Below are 19168 nucleotides of genomic sequence, written 5' to 3'. Positions count from 1 at the left end.
GATCGAGATACTGATGATGACATGGAAATAGAGAGTGATAGTGACGATGAGATTGACAAGAAAACCATCCAGACAGTAATCATCTTAGCGGCTACTGCTGTTGTAATAGCAGTGGAGTAGTATTCAAAACTATTCCTTCATAAAGAGCCTTATCGTATTCAGAGACTCCATGGCATTACTGAGAAACAACTAATTATTGATGGTAAAGATAGGACGTATTGAAACATGATAAGATTGAGCAAGAGGGCCTTTTATAGCTTATGTGACTTGCTGCTAGAAAGGGGTCTACTGTATGACAACAAATTAGTGCAAGTGGAGGAACAAGTGGTGATATTTTTAAATACAGTTGGCCACAATGCTAAGAACCGAGTAGTTTCACATATGTTTGGCCATTCTGGGGAGACTATAAGTCGATATTTTAACAAGGTATTGGATGGAATAATGAAATTGTACCCAATACTGCTCAAGCCTCCAAGTACAACAACACATAAGCGAATCACAAGTAACAGTAGAAGATTCTACCCATACTTCAAGGACTGCATTGGAGCCATAGATGGTTCACATATCCCAGTGTGGGTTATGGTTGACCAACATCGTACATTTCGTGATAGGCATGGATGTGTATCCCAAAACATCCTAGCTGCATGTGATTTTGACAAGAGATTTACATATGTACTTGCTAGCTAGGCAGGATCGGCATCAGATTCTCGAATACTGGATAATGCCATACATAGGGTAGGAGAAGGAAGGTTAGTGGTACCTGAAGGCAAATTCTATCTTGTTGATGCTGGGTTTCCTAATCAGAAAGGGTTCTTGAGACCATTCCGTAATGTTCGGTATCATCTGAAAGAGTGAAAAAACTCTAATTTGGGACCGCAAGATAAGAAGGAGTTGTTTAATTTGCGACATTCCTCTTTGCGCAATTACATTGAACGTGCGTTCTCGCTCTTGAAGAAAAGATTCAAGATATTGAAAAATCAACCAGAATATCCTTTTAAGACACAAGTCAGGATTGTGTTTGACTGAAAATAGTTATGAGGAAGAGGAGTCATTTTTTGAAGCTGAGGAAGAAGAAGAAGAATCTACTTCTAACAGTGCCAGCACAACAGTAGAAATAGATGTGTAATATGTAGAAGATGACACTGTTGTTGAAGGTATTGGTAATGTGGAATGGGATCAATTCCGAGAAGGCATGGCTAACAACATGTGGGGCAGCTGGATGGGAGGCGATGTAGATGATGATGATATGTCTAATGATCTCAATGATTTTGATGATGTGAATGATTTAGATTGAGTTATCTCAATTTCTTTGGAATTAAAATGTTTGAATATGTTTGTAATTTGCTTTTGGGTAGTCTACTTTGAACAAGTTTAAATATGGACATTTTGTAGGATGTGGATGATGAAGATTGAGTTATCTCAATCTTTTTAGAAACAATATGTTTTGATGTAGAATTTTATTTTGTGCTTGTGAGATGCATATGCGTAGTTTACTTTAAACTAGTTTGAACAAGTTGAGTTTGGTTGTTGTGATTATCATTGTTTTTTTTATGTAAATATGGTATGTTGCACTTGTATGCAGTGTTAATTTACACTCTTCAGTATTTCTCTTATATGTACAATAGTTTTTTTCATTAGTCAAGCACAACAGATTGAATGGCTAAAGAGGAAGATTCCAAGAAGTCACTTGATATTGCAACATGGCTCAGTGAAGTCTCTTATTTCATGATTGAACGTCTCATAGAACAACATAAAAGCGGAAGGACTGGAGACAATGGATTGAGGAGGGAACAGTAGCAGGACATAGCAAATGCCATAAAAGAGAAGCATGGCATGATATATTACTAGGAGCAAACTCAAAATCACTACAGAGTTTGGAAAGCAAGGGTGAAATCTTTGTGTGACTTACAAAAAAATAGTGGGATAGGCTGGAATCCAGTGGAGCTGAGGTTCGATGCACCACAACATGTTTGGACTGAGTTCAAATTAATAATTTTTTTCTTTCAATAATTCAAATTTATAACTATTATATGACAATACATATATTACAATATATTTTAATTGATTGTGGTAGAAAAAGGAACAGAAATATTGGCAGTCACATAAAGTGCTTTCCATCCACATGGCCCTTGCAATTTGGTTAGAAAACGAGATAGCAATAGGGGAAGAGGCTATGCACCTAGCTGACTATGTTCACAATGACCATATGTTTCAGTCTCCAAGTATGAATGACAACGTGGTTGACACTTCCATTCCATATGAAGGTGTTCATTCTACTCCCATTGCAAGTGGCAGTCGTAATCGTGGGAGTGACACGCAGTCATACTTGTGGGAGGCCGCATGCAGATGTCATAGGTGGTAAAGAAAAGAAAAAGAAAGGGGGTGCTGAAAAAGTGTCAAGTCCTTTGAAAAAAATAGCTACTGCCATAGATAACCTAGTCAACAAAAACATCACACAGGTAGAACTTGCAAAAAGTGTAGCTGATGCAGTTGATGGTATTGATGTCTTACTGAAAATCCATGAAAAAATAGCTTTAATGAAAGATAAGGATGTGGTTAGTCTTTTCTTGACTGCAAGTGAAGAAGACAAGTCAAAATTCATACAACATATTTGTCAAGTTAACCAGAACAGTTGAAGATGTGACTGATGAGACTTTTAAGGATGAACTAGTTGGATGGATGTTAGGTGTTTGATGTGTTTTGCGTAGGACTATTGTTTGAACTGTTTATGTCTTGTTGGGTAGATGTTTGTGTGTTTAGATGTGTTTTGGTGGATGTTTATTACCTTTTGGTGGATGTTTAAACTGTTTATGTCTTGTTGGGTAGATGGGTTTTATTTAGTAATTTACATTGGATTTCTCATTTTGGATGTTAGTTTATTGCCACTTCAGAATTGATATTTCAGTTAGTTTGTAGACAAAATGGCATGATATTTTTCATGTCAATTTGGTTCTGTTGCTGTTGTTGTAGCTTTCTTTTAAGACTAGGTGACAACATCCTTTTGGTATGTTACATTAGTATTGTGGACAGCAGTGACAGTCTATAAGCAGTCTATCTATAGCCCATGTGAATGGTCTCTGCATTCTTTTAAGACCACGTTCAGTGAATTAAGCTGATTCATGCCTTTGAATTGCAGTTATGATGTCTTGTGAAATTCATGAAATTTCTGATATTAATTTGATGATAGCTTGAAATGTTGGTTTTTTCTCCTTATTGGAGACAGTGAATCTTGTATTGGCATCATAATATAGAACAACATTAACAAAATAACTAAATTGACATCTTGCTAAAATGAAGGTTTCCTTGCTTTACCCGTCAAGAACTTATAAATCAAGAGGGATCAACTACCTAGATGGACATTGTGGTTAGATGTGACATTTGTGATGAGCAATGTATAATATAAATCTCGAAAACCAAAACTAATCTGGGCAGAAGTTTCTACAAGTGCCCTATCCACCAATCATTTTTTATGTGGGTCAACCACTTCAGAATGTGTGACTGTGGCAAAGGGCAGTGGAAGGTTAGAAGATGCACTAGAGGCCCTTCTGTAGGACGAGATTTTTGGTGTTGCCCACGTTCCACATCGGTATGGTTACACATCATTTATTTTTTAATTTTCATTTGTAACACACTTGGTCTCCCTATATTTACAAATATCTTTTTTTTTTTTTTTTGTATATAGGGAAAAAATGATGATTGTGGGTTGTTTAAATTCATAGATGAGGCAGAATCTTCATCTTCAAATCAGGTACCAAGGAATAATGTCATGGATCCACCAACCATCTCACCAACACCGTGTCAATACAAGGACTATTTGATGGGATACCTTACAGCAAAAATTAAAGATAGCGAACAACATACTAAGACATTGGAGGAGGTGTTTGATGCTGTCAAAACACTTAATCTTAACAAGTGAAATAGTATGGGAGGAGGTTGAGAGGGGGTGTATGCCCAAAATTTGTGACTTATGTAATTAAATTAAATTGTGTCTTTGCACTCAATGCCTACTTGATATGGATTATTGACCAAAAAATTGAGATATCCTAATTATTGTACTAACTATTTTGATAATGCACTCATTACTTTCTATATTTTGTTGCTTGAAGCAAAGAGAGAACCGTTGGAGTGAATCTTATTTTATTATCTTGGTTTCCTGATTTAGTGTTGTGAAACAATGTGTCTCTATATTTGGTTTTGAATAGATTGAATAGGTCTAACCGAACAGAGGTAGATGGGTGGTATTTTGATGAGTTGTGATACTCATTCAGGTATATACGATATATTAATGTGACTCTTAACTCTTGAGTGGGACCATTAAAGTATAACCTAATAGAGTTATATAATTTAAGGGTCATTGGTTGTATAGGTTGACTTGAGAACCATTGCACCACTACACCTTTTGTGATATTTTTAACTCCAATGTATGAGGTTAATCACTGCCATGCTGTGTCACTAGTTTTGAAAATAGTATGAGGGTAACCATTGCATGTGTCACCTTTTGTTTGAAGATGATCATATTAATGTTTCATTATTTCAACCAATTGTTATCTTTAATTATTTTATGGGCATCGAAAGGATGGAATTATCCAAAGACACGGTTATTTGTGTCCCAAAGTTGTAGACACCATTTGTTTGTATGACGTTACCTTGCACTGTTTATTTGTTGTTGTGGTAATATTGGGGCCATGTATTAAAATAAAAAAAATAAAAAAAATAATTCCAACTGACATAGTCTGTAACCAAACAATATTTCACATAGATTTAAAGTGATTCTAACTCACAGACTCAGGGTAACCAAACGGTTTTTCAAGTAGATTCAGGGTGAATCCAAGTGACAGACTCAGGTAACCAAATAGTTTTTTCGGAAGAATCACGTAACAGAATCATGGTAACCAAACAGTTTATTTTCTGGAATTACGGTTCAATTGATGGTAACTCAAGTGGATGACGATCTACAATCAGACCACATCCAAAAGATTTACGCAACCAAACGTTTCCTTAAACACCTAGAAAGATGTCTACAGAATATTAACACCCTATTCCTATAACATACAAAGGGTTGTGAGTCCATATTTATCTATTAACATGAAAACAATAACAGAATTATGTAATGTGCATCATAGATCTTGTGATTAGAAGATTGTTACCCAGCTTTGTGATAATCCAAATTTTAAGAAACCAAGCAAACTTTAAATGGAAACAAAAAAAGAGAACTTTATTTAGCAAGACGAAGTCAGAAGCGTAAAGAGGAGATCTACAATTTACCTGAGCTCTGACACGAGAGAGATGAGGCAGCCGCTTTAGTGATTCACCTATTCACAAACTTTGTGGAGGGTTAGAAAAACCCTAGTTTCGATTCTTATAGAGAGGGGCAAAGAACTTGGGAATCAGGAAGATGAGATCTAATCGTGTGTTTTCTTGTTTTTCCTAAGGAGAATAGGTACTGAGACTCTACATTTCTGGATTCTCGTTTTTAAACTCAAAATTCAGGTTTAATATTTCAATGGTAAGAGCGGCGGTGTTGGTGGAAGAATAGGCAAGGGAGGGAGACTTGGTGGTGAAATTGGTAAGGGTGGAGGAGTTGGAGGTGGTGCTCCAGGTGGGGCTTCACGGTGGTGATGGTGTTAATGATGGGTGGCGGCGGCAGTGGTGGTGGTGCATATCTCCATTGTAAAAGAAGATGATGATTTGGGGAAGATAAGGGCATTTTGGATTTTTCAAATTTTAGCAAATAAGTCAGGGCAATTAGGTCTTTTCAAATTTTAGAAAAGATAGAAGAAAGGGTAGTTTGGTCATTTTTTAGTATTTTGGACCTGAATGGCTTTAGGGGGTAAAGTAGGGGTGGTACGTGGAATATTGAGCCTCTTAGGGGGGTACGAGGAATATTGGGTTCATTATAGGGGGGTACGTATACTTTACCCGAAATATAAATGGGAAGAGTAAGAAATAAAAACTGAAATGGGGGAAAACAAGCAGGAAGATGCACACTACTATCTATCTTACTCTGTTTTTTCTTCTTTTCGATTATTTTTCTCACTCTCGTTAGTGGATCGGTTGGATTTCTTACTGATCCCGTGTTGATGGATCGGATGGATCGGTATAGCCGGGCTAAAAATTAAAAAAAAATATTCTTTTTTTTTTTTTAAAGAAAACAGGACTGATCCAGATCGGTGATACGGTCGATTTGAATTGGAATTGGCAGAGACCCCGATGTCTTTTTTTTTGTGGGTGATCAGAGCTTTGATTTGTACTCTAACAAATGAAAGAAACAAATTAAGATTAGATGGTGAGAACGGATGAGTGATAAATGCCTTGAAGCAAATTAGGATTAGATGATGGGTTTGGATTTTTTTGTTTTTTAAATCTGTTTCCTTTGTTTTCTATCCCAACAATTAAGGTGCACTTCTCTTTGGCGAAACCGCTATAACTATTTTTTTGTTTTTTTAAAGTAATTAGAGGTTTGATTTGTACCCCAACAATTAAGGAGCATGGAGCATTTATCCTTATCTTCTCATCTCACTACATCTCAATCTTCCCCGTATAAAACAGTTTTTTTTTTTACTTTTAGTATGACACGAACTCAATTATTTAGGAGATTATCCAGATTAGTAGTCTAAAACGATAAATGAGGGTTGGGGCAATTTTGCAAGTATGATTTCATTTTCTTCTTAGGTGGCTTTATCAATAAGTAACTATGGGAATTAAGTAAATCTTTTTAAAATTAAACTAATGGATGTAAAACAAATTTGAAACCTACTTATCTTCTAATTTCGGTTCTTATCTATGTGTCTAAGAAATTAATTTTTGGGTGAGAGAATGTTACCTGGTCAAGTGCAACGCACAGACCCTGTGCTCAGACATAGGGACTCGTGAAATGACTGTCGTTTCCCCATGGAAAGATGGAATTTCCTATGGATGCGACGTTCATTTCACATGGCCATGTGTTTGGGCACAGGGCCACGCACTGCACGTGATCAGGTAGCATTCTCTTTGCCTTTATTTTTTGGGTGACAGAACATTGCCTGGGCCTCTAGAGCCTGTACACATACGTTAGCTAATGAGAACGCACGCAAAAGCATCAACTTGGACATGATTTCCGCTTTTCCATGAGTGCAAGGTGGTACTTAATTTCCATGGGGGCAGGGTAGTACTGTGTCTAGACGTAGGAGTCACGCTGGCCACGTGACCAGGTAGCATTATTTTTTCCTTATATTTTTTTTTTTTTATTCTTGTCTTCTTATCAAAAGTCATTTAATGCAGGAGTAATACTGTCACTTCACATATAAACTGCATCAAATTCTGCATTAATAGTTTTAAAATTTTTGAAAAAAAAAAAAACTTTTTTTACACCTACATTAATACAATATTCATTACGAAAACAAAACAAATGGCAAAAAAAGTAATACCACAATCTTATTGTAACCAAACTTAGTTACAAGTTACAGTACAACATGATTTTCCCAAATTTTAATTAAAAAAAAAACACACATATTAATTAAGAAATCATATCATGAATGTCTCTCTCTCTCTAATGGATTTAAGTATTGGTTTCGGTTTGGTATCAGCCGTATTGATATCGGAACCAATACATCCGATACAGATAGTTTTCTCAAAATAAATACCAATACCAAACCAGGGTGGGTGCCAGGGTGGTTTATCAACATGGGGATGTTGGTTAATTTCTAATTGGTTAAAGACGAGTTGGGAGTTAATTAGGAGACATATTTGGCTCATAATTATCCATGGTTTAAAGTGTTTGTTACGAATTGAAGTACCTGTGTGTTCCTTCAGTCATGGTGATAATTTTTTATCCTGTCCTGTCAGCTGTTCGAACAAAATCGTCCTATCCCCTCATATGGGGTATGAATGACGACTTAATCTTCCTCGGGCAGTGTGTTCAGGCAGGGCATTAGATCGTCATTTTGTGTCTCCATGTGAGGGGACAGGATGGTCCTATTCAGGCAGCAAACAAGAGACAATAATGATTCGTCATGGTGAATGCAAATCCATTTATGGCAGCCGATTCAAATGTGTGGGTATTGGGAGGATATTTTGAAGAACATGCTAAAACCCTTTAGGGATTTGTGAACCCTAAACCTAGGATGATGTGATAAACATTCAAACCGAGGAAAACTCTCTTTTATTATTATTATTTTTCAAAAACACCCTTCATGATGGTTGGCTTTTGTTACCATTTACTACATTTGGATCTTTAAGGGGGAAATTATCTCCTCCAGTTCCTGCCTCGGCTAGTTCCCTATGTAGGGGTAGGGTGGTCATTGCGCCCCTTGTTAGGGGGACTGTGGAATTGGGCCAGGCAGGGAACTATGGAAGGGATAAATAAATGTGAGTTTCATCATGTTAACTTTTCTCCTTGAATTGTTTTCCAAACAATTAATAGATGGGATTCTGAGGTAGGATGTCTTGCATTGCCACCTCTTCATGCTAATAGTCATTCTGAGGCTCGGAGCATATGTCTCTAAGTGAATACTTGAACATTTCATTTAGGGATCAACCGGTTTTAATTTGTGATGGATTTTATGATCCTAACACATCCACAGCTGGGTGGGCTACTGTTGTTTTATTAATTTAACTCCACATTTCATTGTGTTGTGGTGAATTATGGCATTCATGGGCATGTGTTATCATCGAAGGCTAGAAGCATCATGCAAGGTTTGCAATAAGTGTTGGACTAAGAAAATCATCCTCTCCAATTCCTTAAAGCTCGGCAGTGCCAGGTGGAGATGCCAACACTTGGTAGCTCAGACATCTAACGATCCGAGCTCATTGACTATGTTGAGTTCAGACCATTAGATGTCCGCACTGCCATGTGTCAACATCTCCACTACTGCACTGCCGTACTGCCAAGCTTTAGAGAATTGAAAAGGATAAGAATCCATTGGACCAAGGTTCCAAAGAGTAGAGATGTGGGTGAGCGATGAAAAGCTAACAAGTCAGTTGCCACAAGTAAAGAAGGATAGCCATGGTAGTTGTTTCAGGTCCTCTTAGATATATCCTCATTAATGTTATTGTTCCACCATCATTAATGTTGTTAAATCCATGTCGACACCCGACCTGAAAAATTCGTCGATGAATTTCACCATGTGTTAAAAGCCCTTCTTTTTTTTTTTTTGGTAAGAAGAAAATTAATTGAGCTAGAGAGTCATTACAAATAGTGGCTTCATTCTCACAAAGATGAAGAAGCCAAGGAGTGGTAATAGGCCAATCAATCGGAGACTCAACCGAAAGGGCCGACCTAGCCAAGATATCAGCCACACTATTGGCAGACCTTGGAACAAAAGAAAAAGAGCAATCATCAAAAGATTTCTGAAGCTGAACAATATCATGATGAATACTCTGAATGGCAAGCTCTGGATCAGAAGATGATAGCTGTTGAATTAATGAATAACAATCTGGCTCCACCAAGACTTTTTTTAAATCACCCCTAGCAGCAAGAAGAAGGCCAGACCGAATAGCAACGGCCTCGGCAATGAAAGCAGAGTCACAATTAACACCAACCGAATAAGCCAAGAAAGGATGGCCAAAGTGATTTCTTATAACGTTTCCAAGACCACCTTTCTTAGATCCTTTACTCCAAGCTGCATCAACATTCAATTTAACCCAAGAAGGTGTAGGAGGAATCCAACTATGAGTAGAAATAGAATCCAAAATACGAATTGGCTCCAGAGTATGAGTAGAGTAAGGTGGATTATTTGCAAGCTGGAATTCTACGAAAGCTTTTTCCGCCATTTGAATAACCTCCAACGGCGACCAAGGTTTGTTTTTAAAGATAATATCATTTCTAGCTCTCCAGATATACCATAATAAAAATGAAGCTTGAGAAAATAAATCTTGAGCCATCTTCTTATCCGCAGAAAACAAAGGATGCCATGCTTGAAACCAATCGCTCATAGTAACTTGCAATGGAAAATTGACCTTTTGAGAAAGAGACGAGCCAAACCAAACAGCTTTTGAAAAAGGGCAATTGAGGAAAATATGACCCACTGATTCCATTTCTGCTCCACATCTTTGACAAGAAGGATTAATAGGAATATTTCTAGAAATTAGGCCGACACCAGCAACAATCCCATCCGCACAACACTTCCATATAAAGAGCTTAATTTTAGGAAGAGTATGAGCATGCCAAATGCGTTTCCAAAAAAATTCTTTCATCAAGTGGTATGCTTTAGGATCTGAGGAAGAATTGGGGTGGTCCACAATAGAAGCTGCTCTCCTATTATTTAGGAGATGGTACATAGATCTGACTGAAAATTTCCCCGACTGTTTAGTACCCCACACAAGTTTATCATCATGGGGATAAAGGCTTAACCGAATTTCAGAATAGCATTCGATCCCATCCATTGGTAAAAATATTTCATTGATTAAGTCTAATCTCCAGCATCTTGATCGGGCATCAATGAGATCAGAAACTTTTTCAATATTGCAATTTTCGGGCTTCAAAGAATGTACTTTAAAATTTAGAGAAGAGGGAATCCAATTATTATTCCAAACTGAAATTTTATCACCTCTACCAACAATCCAAATAAGTCCAAGAAGGAGATGATCCCTACCTTCCAACAAGCTACGCCAACCCCAAGAAGGTTGATGGCCCAATTTAGCCTGTAGGAAATCAACATTAGGAAAATAAATATTTTTCATCATTGTTGCCCACACAGAAGAAGGATTATTCAAAATCTTCCAAGCATTACGCGCCAGCAGAGCTTGGTTGTGTGAGGATCCCTTAATCCCAGACCACCTTTCTGTTTCGATCTACACATACTCTCCCAAGAAACCCAATGAATTTTACTTTTATCAGAATCATCTTCCCAGAAAAAATTGGAAGAAGCTTGGGAAATCTCATCAGTAAGAGAAATAGGAAGCTTGAAATGCGAAGAAGCAAAATTTACCATTGGAAGAGCAGAGGACTTAAGTAATACTTCTTTTCCAGTTGAAGAGAGTAGTGACTTCTTCCAGCCTTGAAGCTTTGAAAGAGTTCGATCCTTTGTATTTTGAAATAGAATCTTCTTAGAAATTCCAAAGTCCGTAGGAACCCCCAAATATTTTGAAGGACCATCCCCATATGGTATTTTCAAGGTACGAGCGAACCATCTTTTGAGCCGGGAATAGAGATTGGGACTAAAATTAATGGAAGATTTTTTCAAATTAATTTCTTGACCCGAGGCCCTACAATAAAGATCAAGAATATTTTTCCAGGCTGAGATTTCATCAATGTGTGCCTTGCAGAAAAGGAAACAGTCGTCTGCAAATAAAAGATGAGAAAATGCAGTACCCCGATTCCGAATACGAATCCCATGAATATCTACTTTACTGATTGCAGATCTGATAATAGTTGAAAGCGCTTTAGCATAGATAATGAAAATGGCAGGAGATAATGGGTCTCCTTGACGGATTCCTCTTGAAGGAATAATATGCTCACTTTCCGACCATAGGCTATAAGAAATAGACTTGATACATGACATGACCAATTGAACCCAAGCAACTGAGAAGCTCAATTTGAGAAGAAGTCGCTCGATAAAATACCAATTGACCTGGTCATATGCCTTACGCATATCAAGTTTAATAGCCATATATTGAGAGGATGTATTCATTTTCCTTTTTTTAATAAAATGAAATAACTCATGAGCAATAAGAATATTATCAGAGATATACCTGCCAGGAATAAATGTAGATTGAGAAGGATCAATAACCATATCCAGAATCTTTTTGAGTCTAGCAGTTAGGAGCTTTGTGATCAGCTTCATCATAACCGTACACAGACTGATGGGCCGAAAAAGGTCAGCACAATCAGCCTCCTTCACTTTAGGAATTAGGCAAATAAGAGTTTTATTCAAATCAGGTGAGAAAATACCATTCTTGAAAAAATTCACCACGAATTTGTAGATATCCTCCTTCATAAAGTCCCATTAATTTTGGAAAAATTTGACAGGAAAACCGTCAATGCCTGGAGACTTTAACGGACCAAGTGAGAATAAATTGGACTTGACCTCTTCAATACAAGGAATTCTGATCAACTCTTCATTCATCTCCATAGAAATAACAGGGCTCACGCTTTGAAGAACTTCATCAACAGCAGAAATATCCATAGGTTCCTCTTTGAAGATATCTTTAAAGTGGTCACAAAGAACCGATTCCATTTCATTTGCAGAAGAAGTCCAAGACCCATCAGGATTCTTAAGCTTCAAAACTCTGTTATTGTATCTTCTTCTAAGAGTCAAAACATGAAAGAATCTTGGATTACGATCCCCTTTTTTAAGCCAATCAATTCTTGATTTTTGCTTCCAGTGAATTTCTTCTCTATTCAACTCCCTTTCAAGAGCAAAGATGATGGCGTTCTTCTTATCTTGAGAATAACGATCCATAGGGAGACTTTGTAGCTGCTCCAACTCTTCCTTGAGTTCCTTAATTTTGAAATGATTATTACCAAAGCAATCTTTGTTCCACTTTTAAAATGAAATTTTAGTATTTTCCAACTTCTTAGAAATAAGCTGAGATGGAGAACCAGAAGCCGAAATAGACCACCCTTGACTAGCAATTTTGCTGCAATCCGGATGAGTAAACCACATATCTTCAAATCTGAAAGGTCGTTTAGCTTGTGATGTAAAACCAGGGGAGTTGATGACATTAGGAGCATGATCCGACCCAAGGGCAGCCTTGACAAAAACTGAAAAATTAGGATAATCTTGAATCCAACCTTGGATTAGCAAAACCTCTATCCAGCCTAATTCGAATATTATCTCTCCCTTTCCTTTTATTATTCCATGTAAAAAGCAGATTATTATATCCCAAATCTATGAAATTGCAAGCATCAGTAAACTCTCCAAAAACATCACAATCTTTATTAGTAGAGGAGTCACCACCTAATTTTTCCATCCAAGTGAGATAGGAATTAAAGTCTCCAAATGAAAGCCAGCAAGCACTTCTAGATCTTCCAAAAGAAAGAATTTGATCCCAAATTTTGAACGCTCATAACTTGGGATGGCCAAATTGGATGATTCAAAGAGAATATTACTACATGTTTTAAAATACTTTTAGGGAAAAGTTTTTATACATGGCTGTGTAAGCCGTGTATGTGAGAGGGTCTCTCACAAAGAATTGGAAAAGTCATAAATCCCCACCCATTAATTAATGCCTTGAAACTCCCACCCTCTCACATACACGGTTTACACGACCGTGGATGAAAACTTTCTTGGTAAAAAAATAAAAAAATAAGAAGAGTAGAAGAAAGGGTAATTGCCGAACTCTCAAGTTTCAATCCCAGCCCTCATCAACAAAACAGTAAATATGTCAACGGATAGTAGAAAATTCGTATTCGATCCATGTTCATATCCATTTAGGAGAATCCGTACTCTAAAAAGCATTATCCAGAAACTATCCGAATCCGTCTGAAAACCAATAGGATATGATCCGTGGATACGAATATGATAATGTCACTATCCAAATCCGTCTAAAAAAACCAATAGGATATGATCTGCCGATACGAATATGATAATGTCATTATCCGACCGAATTCGATCCGTTTACGTACATCCTCAATTAATAGCTTTCAATTTTGGAAAAAAAAATACTTGTATTAAATATATATATTACATAATTTTTAGAAACAAAACAAATAGCGAAAAAAAAAAGAGTAAAAGTACAATCTTATTGGAAACAACCTTAGTTACAAGTTACAACTTACAACATGATTTCCTTAATTTTTAAATAAATAAAAAAGCACATTAATTAAAAAACCATATTATGAATGGTTTGGTATCAGCCGTATCGATATTGAAAGCGATACAATCCGACACAGATAGTTTCCTGAAATAAATACCAATACCAATACCAAACTTTTTTTTTTTTTTATTTATAATTTTTGGACATTTTTATCCCTCATCCGTAGGGTTTCGGGTGTTCATATCAGTATTGCCGATACTAAAACCGATACCTAAAACATGGATTATTGCTCTGGATCCATGGATCTCTTAATTAGCTAGGTGGAGGCCATTTACCTATCTGTTTTGCGTAGTAGTGCTGATTGTTTACAAGGTAAACACCATCACGTGCAACATCAACAAGGCAGTCCTCGCAAAGGGTATCTCTTTTTGGGTTATAAACTTCTACATGAGAAGCTATGTAAACACCATTCCTGTCATACCAGAAATCACAATTATAAAAAGTGGCACCCAGGTTATCAGCGAAAACCCATGAATATTCCTGCTTGTAATCCAATGCCTTCTCTCCCAGATCTTGGTCTTTTGATTCACACTGCAAATGCAATTTCGTTCCTGGACCTATCGTGTTCAGGACTCTCATGGTTACATTTCCTTTCTTGCCATAAACCAAAGGTGACGAATACTCCATCATCACACCAACAATAACGATAAGAATTGGAATGATACCCACAACACTAAAACCACCCATTCTCATCATCATTCCAATTATTGCTGTCTTTGGTTTCTGATCGATCGACCTAGGTTTCTTCTACTTCTTCTTCCCCCGGCCTAGCTAGCTACTTAAATAGAGTAAATAGTTCATTAATTAAGGCTGTGCTTTTATGTGTTTCTCCACCACCCATTTTAGAGGTAGAGAATGAATTGGGTTTTTTTTTTTCCTTTTTTTCTTTTTCCTTCAGGGAGGATACATATATGGTTTATCAACATGGCGTGTTGCTTAATTTCTTGGTTAAAGACGAGTTGGACAGTTAATTTGTTCTTAGATTTGGAGACGTATTTGGTTTATAATCCACGATTTAAAGCGTTTGTTAGGAAGGACCTGTGTTTCCCTTCAGCCATGGAGAATGCGAATCCATTTACCACGATGGATTCAAATGCAATCGGGAGAATATTTTGGAGAACATGCTAAAACCCTATTTAGGGATTTGTGAACCTGTTACACCCCATTTTTACTTATAAAAATTATTTCAATTATGGATGCCTTAAGACTGCGCATTGCATGTTGCCATCAAGGAGAATCTTTTTTTTTTAATGACAAAGTGGGAAGGTGTTGGTTGCTTGTAGCCAAAAGTAGGCCAGGAAACATGGCCACGTGGCTAAAATTTAAGAGGGGTGGTTGAGATAAAAGTGCATAGTGGTTGGTTATTGGAAAGGGACCCACCATGCTAAGGATTTATGCAACTGAAGAAATGTGCTTTGTGTTGAGATGCTCCACTAAGGGCCATGTAGGACACGTGGCGACAGGAGAAGTGGATCAAGGATTGTGGGAAGAGATGACGGTTATGACAACCACCTATAGGAGTCCTTCGTGGGCTCCATCTCTAAAAGGGAAAGGGCTTTCACAGCAAAGTGACGACAATCAACAACACAACACTCTATTATCTTTATTCCTTTTTTTTATCTTTCCAGATGTAGTCTTTCATCTTTCTTTGTAATTTTGCTGGGGTTGGCTTCCAGCCACTGATGTCTCATTGGCTCGTGTTTCAAGGGGCATTCAAGTAGGTCTTGCTTAGAGAATAACTCCAGAAATCTTGTCTTTTGGCCCGTGTTTCAGAAGGCAACCATCATCATTAAGTTGCAATCTTCATCAGTCCGTGGCTGGCAGAATTGTGGAAGCTTCATCAAATCCATTTTTGGGAGATGCTTGGAGGACAACTCCAGCAATCTTGTCTTTTGGCTCGTGTTTCAAAGGACGACCATTAACATCAAGGTGTAAGCTCCATCAATCCATGGCTGGCAGAGCTATGGAAGCTTCATCGAGTTTGTTTTTGGGAGATTATGCGATTTGGTCGTAGAATAGTTGTAGTGTAAATACCAAGTTGTAAACCTCATCAATGTCAGATTTCGCAAGTTGTACTGACTCCAATCGGATAGACTGCAAGTAAGCAATTTTGATTTTCAATCTTCTTCCTTTGCTTCGTCCATTGCAATTTCCTTTCACTCAAAAGACCTTAGAGCTACTCAGGCACGGAAAGATCCCCTTTTCGTCCTAATTAGAAGTTAAAACAGGCCATTTCCGGCCTCTTAGAATAGGCCGTTTCATCCTGGCTGAGCAGGCTGCATGTTTTATCTTAGAACAGGTCGTTTAGTCATTTAGAACAGGCCATTTCGTGCTTTGTTCTGGTTGGAAGCTCAGACAGGCCGTTTCCAGTTCCATTTGGGCCTGCGTCAAAGGCTTTGGCACGTTCGCGCTACCTCCACCACGTGCGTTGTGCCCCTGTGTGTAGATGTTGGATTTTTCACCAACAAAACCCTAACCCTAGGATGTGGAAAACTCTCTTTTATTATTAGGGAAAATTTCTTAGATCCACTAAATAAGAATAAAAATTACAAAATAAGTAGGCTTCAAATTAGTTTTACATCCCTTACTTACCATTTCAAAAAGATTTACTTAATCCACAAAGTTGGCTAGTATTCATGCCATGCAAGGAAAAAATAAAAACAAATTTTCAACATTACCCCAACCTCATTTATCAAAAATAAAAAACTGTTTCAAAAAGTTAGCAAAGTGTCTTATCCACGTTTCACCCAATGGTTTTTGTAAAGATATTCTAAAAAATACTAATATAATAACTAAAATTAAGCTTTCTTTCTTTCTTTTTTTTGTTTTTTTGATAAAAATTAAGCTTTCTTTTTAGGACTAGAGGACAGTTCACCTACCAGCATAGGGTTCACAAACCCCTCCTAGGGTTTTAATATGTTCCAAAATACCCCTCCTTGGGATCACATTCACCGTTGTATGGAGACATTAACCACCACATGCCCTTTGGACTTGACGATAGTTTTTTTTTTTTTTATGATCTCGAATTTTGGTATTCTGTTTTCTTTGTTTTTAATTTCATTCCGTTTGGATTATGAGGCTATAAAATATGTTTTCATCTTTTTTGGGTAATACCGTAATAGGTATTACCACTTTAAATTTTAAAATCCTCCATTACCATAATACCGTAATAGGTATTACTATTTCCAATAATCTTTTCATCCCACTTTATCACAATCTTTTCCTATTTTTGTGGATTTCAGGGTTGTTTTCTTCAATGTGGTTTAAACAATTTTTTACTTTTCGATAGATGAGGTTAGGGCAATTTTGGAAGTCTGCTTTTATTCTGGATGAATATTAACTAACTTTAGGGATAAATAAATCTTTTCAAAATAAAAAATAGTGGATGTAAAATAAATTTAAAACCTACTAATCCTGTAATTTCGGTTTTTATCTAGTAGAACAAAGAAATTATCCCTTTAATTTAACACCAAAAAAAAAAAAAAAAAGTTTTAGGAATCGATATCATAATCGATCGATCTTGGTATCAACTAACATTGATATATGATACGAATAGAGGGTAAAATGATCAAAATGTATGTTGATGTCGATGTTTTTTAAGATGGAAAACATCAATACAACTGATATAGACTGATACATATCGATATCTATTTTGAAACTAGCCGATACCTGATCCAATACCATAATGTCAAACTGCACACTATTATGTAATTTTGTAATATACTTTTTTTTCTCTTGTAATTTTGTAATTCTAGAAAAAAAAAAACACTAAAAAGGAATAATTATTAGTCCCCCTATTAGGATCAAATTATCTCTACGATAGTAACTATGGATCAATATCTGATCGCCCTTGGCTGAGACCGAATGACCGATTCCTTGAACCATGGTCCAATGTTTCCTTTTTATTGTCATGCACAAAAACGTCTCCTATAAAAATAGGGAAAAAAACGCTAATTATATGTGAGTATGCACTTGCTATCAGATAATGCGGTGCCTCGTAAGTAAACACATACAGAATTACATATGATTATACATTCCATGACCTGCAAAAAAACTGAACTTTCCACAACAGGAATTTGGCTGGACGTATCTGTTTCTCTAGCCCACCACTTAACTAATTAAATTAAGGGAAGTAATTTTCAGAGTGTTGCCTACGCTAGCACTCCCATTAGTCTATCTCTCTCCTCTTCATGTGAAAAGATGCATATGTCACCTTGTTTTAAGGAAGAGAGAGATAGACTCATGGGAGTGCTGGCGTAGGCCACACTCCCACACAGAAACACCTTAAATTAAGAGATTTTTTTCCCTTAAATTAAGAGATTGACTTGGAGAAAACTTGCACGACTTGTAGATGAATTGGCATCTTTTATTATGAATTTGCTATGATCACCCTATTATCGTTTGACATTTGACATTGATATTTTTCTTTTGGGAAAAAGTTCTCTGTTCGGGAGTGTGGCGTACGCCAGCACTCCCATGAATTTATCTCTTTTTTATTCATTTGAAAAGACACCTCTGCCCCTTTGTTTTAAGGAGAGATATAGACACATGGGAGTGCTAGCGTAGGCCACACTCTCGTACAAAAAACTACTTCCCTTTTTCTTTTTAGGGAAAAAGTTCTCTGTCCGGGAGTGTGGCCTATGCCAACACTCCCATGAGTCTATCTCTCTCCTCCCCATGTGAAAAGACACCTCTGCCCCCTTGTTTTAAGGAGGAAAGAGATAGACACATGAGAGTGTGGCCCCCGTACAGAAAACTGCTTCCCTTCTTTTTATCATAAAAAGGTCCTTGAAGAAATAGGAAGCAGGAGATAATGATTTTCTCTTTTTTTTTTGTTTTTTCGATGAAAAGATAATGATTCTCTCTTTAAACCTAAAGAGAGGTGAATTTAATAGCTAGCAGACTACTAATACATGCTTAATTAAAAAAAGGTTTTCTTCAAATGCCCCGCTCAAATTGTTCAAACGTACAAATGCATCCTTGAACTTTTACTAATTCTAAATGCACCCCTACTTTCCAAACTATGTAATATTTTAGGTCTCCCCATTAATCTAGGATGTTAACCATTAGTTTCAAAAAATTTAATAACCAAAATGCCCTTATGATAAATCTCTCCTTCGCCAAATCATAAAAAAGAAACCTTCGATATTTTAGGGTTTTTAAGAAAAATCCGTCGTCGCCTATTCTAGTGGCCAAACCAAGGTGTCGGCACCCTCAAGAGACATCGACGAATGATCATTGTCCTCCGACGATCACAATCATGGGATCGATATGGCCGGAAAGGCCGTTGCAACTACCTTTCTATGGAAACTTCAAGTTAGCCATATGATATATTGATGGATCTTGTTTTCTACTTTGCGGGTCTAGATGACTACAAAATTTTATCAAGGGCATTCCAGACCTCTACATAGTTTGGAAAGTTTGGAAAGTA

General features: G+C 36.9%; 1 protein-coding gene across 1 annotated transcript; it reads right to left on the bottom strand.

Moving 5' to 3' along the window:
• Nucleotides 1-7271: 7271 nt before the first annotated feature.
• Nucleotides 7272-14424, bottom strand: LOC122638959. The gene is made up of 5 exons (XM_043831810.1): nucleotides 14013-14424; nucleotides 12006-12451; nucleotides 10710-11909; nucleotides 9290-10620; nucleotides 7272-7287 (listed from the first exon to the last, which is right to left on the bottom strand). The coding sequence occupies exons 1-5, from the start codon at nucleotides 14422-14424 to the stop codon at nucleotides 7272-7274; spliced, it is 3405 nt and encodes a 1134-aa protein (XP_043687745.1).
• Between the last annotated feature and the right edge of the window lie 4744 nt (nucleotides 14425-19168).

Source organism: Telopea speciosissima, chromosome 9 (assembly GCF_018873765.1).
Source record: "Telopea speciosissima isolate NSW1024214 ecotype Mountain lineage chromosome 9, Tspe_v1, whole genome shotgun sequence".
NCBI classification, from domain to species: Eukaryota; Viridiplantae; Streptophyta; class Magnoliopsida; order Proteales; family Proteaceae; genus Telopea; species Telopea speciosissima.
The sequence above is the reverse complement of the archived record's forward strand: the minus strand, read 5'-3'. Positions and strand labels throughout refer to the sequence as shown.

Excerpts from the sequence above, each read along its gene's own strand:
- LOC122638959 (XM_043831810.1), bottom strand. The coding sequence starts at position 14,424 with ATGGGTGGTTTTAGTGTTGTGGGTATCATTCCAATTCTTATCGTTATT. Across the intron at positions 12,452-14,012 it reads CTACTACGCAAAACAGATAG|ATTGCTTTGGTAATAATCAT; the intron begins GTAAATGGCCTC and ends AGTGGAACAAAG. Across the intron at positions 10,621-10,709 it reads CAACCAAGCTCTGCTGGCGC|GCTAAATTGGGCCATCAACC; the intron begins GTAATGCTTGGA and ends GATTTCCTACAG.